Below are 4,260 nucleotides of genomic sequence, written 5' to 3' on the forward strand. Positions count from 1 at the left end.
AGCCACAGAGCCACTTCCAGCTTTTTCTGTTTATGTGGTGCTGAGCAATCTAACGCAGGGCCTCGTGCATGCGAGGCAAGCACTACCACTGAGCCACCTTCCCAGCCCACCAATCAGCTTTGGGGACAGTAAAGTTAGACCTCTACAGTTGCTAGATTCTCTTAACCTTTGGAAGGAGAAAGGAAATGTCCTGATTTTCAAATGCTTGCAACTAATTCCGTTAAAACAACTCAGAAGTCTAACCAAAGGATAGCTTGCAACTTCTGAAATTCAATGCTTTTCCAATTCTTTTGCAGAAAGTCTAGAAAAGTATTCTGTGGTGGCCAGGGACAAAGAGGAGACCACGTGCACAGGACTCAGCACCCTGCCCCACCCTGGCAAGATATGTAAACTTTCAGCTAGGTGTAAAAGAAATGATTAATGAAACGTTTAAGATCCAACCAAATATCCCCCCCCCCCCCCCCCCACACACATACACATTAGAAAAGCAACACCCAGAGCAGAAGTGTTTTGCCAGGTCTGAAAGTGGCAAAAAGACACTGAGAATCCAGATCTACTCAGCAGGCCTGGACTTGTCCATGCCCTGGTTCTTGGAAACCCCACTGAACTGTCATGACCAGTTGCCCAACCAACCTAAGCCTTTGCTACCCTGCACCCTCAGGCTGAGCCTCACCTCTTGCTCTTGGAAGCAGCAGCTGTGAAGATCTAAAGAGAGAAAGGCCCTTTCTGAAAACTGCTTATCTCCACTCACAAAGTCTGCAGTGACCTACCTGAGATGGAAAACCTGGGCACTGGGATGTATTTTGGTGGGGTGGGGTAGGGTGGGTAAAGCCCCATTTGCATCCCAAGCAGGTGAGTCCCAAGGTGCCCTAGTTAATGGCCCAACTGGGCTGTACCCATATCTTCCAGAGGCTGAAGCAAGACCATGCTCCTCAACTCCTCCCTAGATGTTAGTCTTCCAGGGTGAGGTCACATTTTACAAGAATGTCAGAAGGATCTTCTGACCGGCCCTAAATATATTTCAAACAGTTCCTAGCTACCAGTATCAGTCACAACTCAAGACTATGCACATTTAGGGAGAAAGGTAAGGCTTCATGTTCATACTAAGATACAAATGACTGGTAACAGGTCTTCCAAAAGGTGAATTTTTCTGGGGGCAAGAAGGAAGGGTAAAGGTTATATGGACACAGCTAGATAGTGAGGGGCAGGGTATCTCAGTCTTTGTTTCAGAACTTTTCAAAACACTGTCTATGTGATACCTACCTGGAATCCCAGCTAGTAGGGAAGTGAAGGCAGGATGAGCAAGAGTTCAAGATGAGCCCAGGAAAAGTTGGCAAGGCCCTATCTTGAAAATAAAATAGAAACAAAAGGGCTGAGGCTATGGCTCAAATGGTAGAGGGCTTGTCTTGCAAGCTCGAGGCCCTGAGCTCAAACTTGAGGCACAGTGAGCAAAACAAAGTAACAAAAAACAAAGCCCCAAACTACTATATCAACCACAGCGTTCAGTACAGGTTCCCACAACTGTGGTACTCAATATAAAAGGATCCTGGCAAAAGACCAGAAAAATGGGGCCCCTTTTGCCCTGATTTAGCTTCAGTCTGTCTCAGAAAGAGGTGGATTCCCCAGAGTCAAGTGCTGGACCAAATTTGGCTGAGATCTGAGGATTGTGATTCGAAGCCAGCCTGAATAAAAAAAGCCTGTGAAATTCTCAGCCAGTCAGCAAAAAGCTGGAGGTGGAGCTGTGCCCCAAGTGGTAAGGGCTAGCCTTGAGTGAAAAAGCTCAAGGATAGCGCCAAGCCTTGAGTTCAAGGACCAGGATGACCCCCCCCCTCCAAAAAAAAAAAAAGCCCAACCAACCACCAACAACAACCACCACAACAAAACGGATCATAGAGGCCAGGTACTGGTGAGATGACTGTAATCTCAGCTACTCAGGAGGCTGAGATCTAGGCAATAAAGTCTTTAAGACTCCATATCTAATAAACAATAACAACAAAAAAGGGTGGCAGGGGTGTGAGGGAGCTGTGTTAGAGTCATGGCTCAAGTGGGAGAGCACCAGCCATACAGGAAGGGGGGGACACACAGAGTTCCTGCCCACCTACCAACACACACACACACACACACACAAATAAACACAAAAAACACACAAAGCATGAAGTTATTTTACCTGAAGCCACATGACCAGGGGCAGTTCTGAGAAGTTCTTGCAAGGGTTGGTGGAATAATAGAGCCACCAAAACATGTGCGCATCTTTTCGGACAGTTACATAATCCCAGGCTTCCTTGCCCTCCTCCGTAGGCCAGTCAATGGCAGCTCCTAAACAGAAACTCAGTGTCATTTTCCTGAAAAATGTTCACTATCCAGTTAACTTCCAAGCCTCGTGGAAAGGGCCATGCTAAGCTATAGATGAGAGTTTATATTTTAGGTGATTTACTTACTCCAATATATTGTAGGGATAAGGAAACAAAACTTAGCTCTGAAAAAAGAAACTGAAGAGTTCAAGACCATCTTGAGTAACACAGATAGACATAATCTAAAACAGCAGCAACAGGCTGGGGTTGAAGCTCAGTCCAGGGCACATGACTAGCATGCACAATGCCCCCGGTTCAATTACCAGCACAGCAAACCCAGTCCTTCCCCTCCCCCTCCCCCATCCCAAAGTCCCCAGATCTGCCTTCTTCTTCCGGTTTTCTCAGTTTTCAAACCACTTCAAGCAACTCAAAGAAAACTAGTCCCAAGAAGGAAGACATGAGAGTACAGGACGCGAAAATGTTGTCTTGTGAATAAAAAATAGGAAGATCAAGAAAGCCAGACAGTACCCAAGGAGGCAGAATGGCTAGCATACTACAGATAGTGCTGAAAGATCTAGAAAATGGCAGATAAGGCTCAGGCCTCCTCACCACAGCATTTCTCCCTTCCTACAAGGCAGTGACCACTGTTAAAATTGGGGGAAGGTGCAATGCATCTTCAAACATTTCCTGGACAGAAGCTGTTGCGCCAGAAGGGTCCCCATTTACCAGAAGAAAGAAGAAAAGAAGAAGAAGAAGAAGAAGAAGAAGAAGAAAAAGAAAAAGAAAACAGGAACTGCCGTGTATCACTAAGACAAGTTTGTGGCCAGTTCAAATGCTCATTTCTTGCTTCAGACCAGAAGACATTTTTCTTTTTCCTGAATGAAGTATGAGAATTGATTTGCAAGTCATCCTATTAAACATAAATTTGCTTTTGCCTATAAAGCAGGCTGGCAAGGCTGCTGCAATTCTGTCTGTTCTAATCAAGCAAGGGGTGGGGGGCAGACAAGGCCTTATGGTCAGTGAACTGTCTCATTTCTGGTAAACATTTGGAGGGGTCTCGTTGATCCATATCTCAGCTCATAATGAAAGACCACACAGCCTCCTTGGGGAGTCAGTCACAGTGGGGACCTGGCTTTCAGACGTGAAAAATCCCACTGATCAGCAGCTTCCTGAGAGCATACATTTCTGCACAACTGCTTATGCAAGGGAAGAAGCAAGTTCCAGGTCACCCTCACCTGAAGAGGGCAGAAAAGCATTCTGAACTGAATGTATAGATATAGGTATAGATGTAAAGAACGACAGGAATTACTCCAGGGAAGAACTGGGGGAACCCAATTTGTGTTAGAACACACTAAACCCACTAACAAACTTTGCTCGGTGGAAAGAGGGGGCGCCAGACGGCCGTGCGCCTTTTGCTTTGACCTACCTGCGCTGAGGCCCAGGAGCAGCGGCAGCAGCAGCGGCCACCGAGGGGCAGAAGGGACCCGCGGCACCAGCTCCATGATGAATTCGGCTCCCCAGCATCAGCAACAGGCTGGACCGGCGCCCCGTCACGTGACGGTCCCACCACGTGGGGCGGAGGCCGGGGCGGGCCTGGGGCGGGGCCTGGGTGGGCTGGAGGCGGGGCCTGGGCCGCCTGGGAGCGGGACTGGGGCGGGGTTTGGCCTGACTGGAGGTTCACATTGTCTAGCGCGCCCTCTGTCGGGCATTTCAACCCAAGGACTCTTGCAAGGGCGCTGGAGCAGTTCCGCCTGGTGCTGACATTTAGGGAAGGCTTTCTGGGAGGGAGGCCCTGAATACATTTATACTGAATACATTTTGTGCAACCGGCTGAGTTGAGAAACCCTAGAGGAATAACCACTGCCCCTCCAATCTCAGCTTTCTCTAACAAAAGACCTTGTACGTATTTAAAAAACTGCTGCACCCTGAGTCACATTATGCATTATTATTTCATAGTTGGAAACTATGA

At 47.7% G+C, this 4,260-nt stretch overlaps 1 protein-coding gene across 1 annotated transcript in view; it reads right to left on the reverse strand.

Annotated features, from left to right (window-relative positions):
• The window catches only part of Scpep1 (serine carboxypeptidase 1), a 25,100-nt gene extending 21,255 nt beyond the window's left edge, over nt 1-3,845 (reverse strand). Inside the window, exons 1-2 of the mRNA XM_013038036.1 lie at nt 3,718-3,845; nt 2,168-2,316 (exon numbers count right to left, since the gene is read on the reverse strand). Of these exons, the coding sequence (XP_012893490.1) occupies nt 2,168-2,316; nt 3,718-3,793 (225 nt within the window). The 5' untranslated portion in view covers nt 3,794-3,845. The remainder of the gene's footprint in view (nt 1-2,167; nt 2,317-3,717) is intronic.
• Between the last annotated feature and the right edge of the window lie 415 nt (nt 3,846-4,260).

Source organism: Dipodomys ordii, unplaced genomic scaffold (genome assembly GCF_000151885.1).
Source record: "Dipodomys ordii isolate 6190 unplaced genomic scaffold, Dord_2.0 Scaffold7, whole genome shotgun sequence".
Classification (NCBI taxonomy): Eukaryota; Metazoa; Chordata; class Mammalia; order Rodentia; family Heteromyidae; genus Dipodomys; species Dipodomys ordii.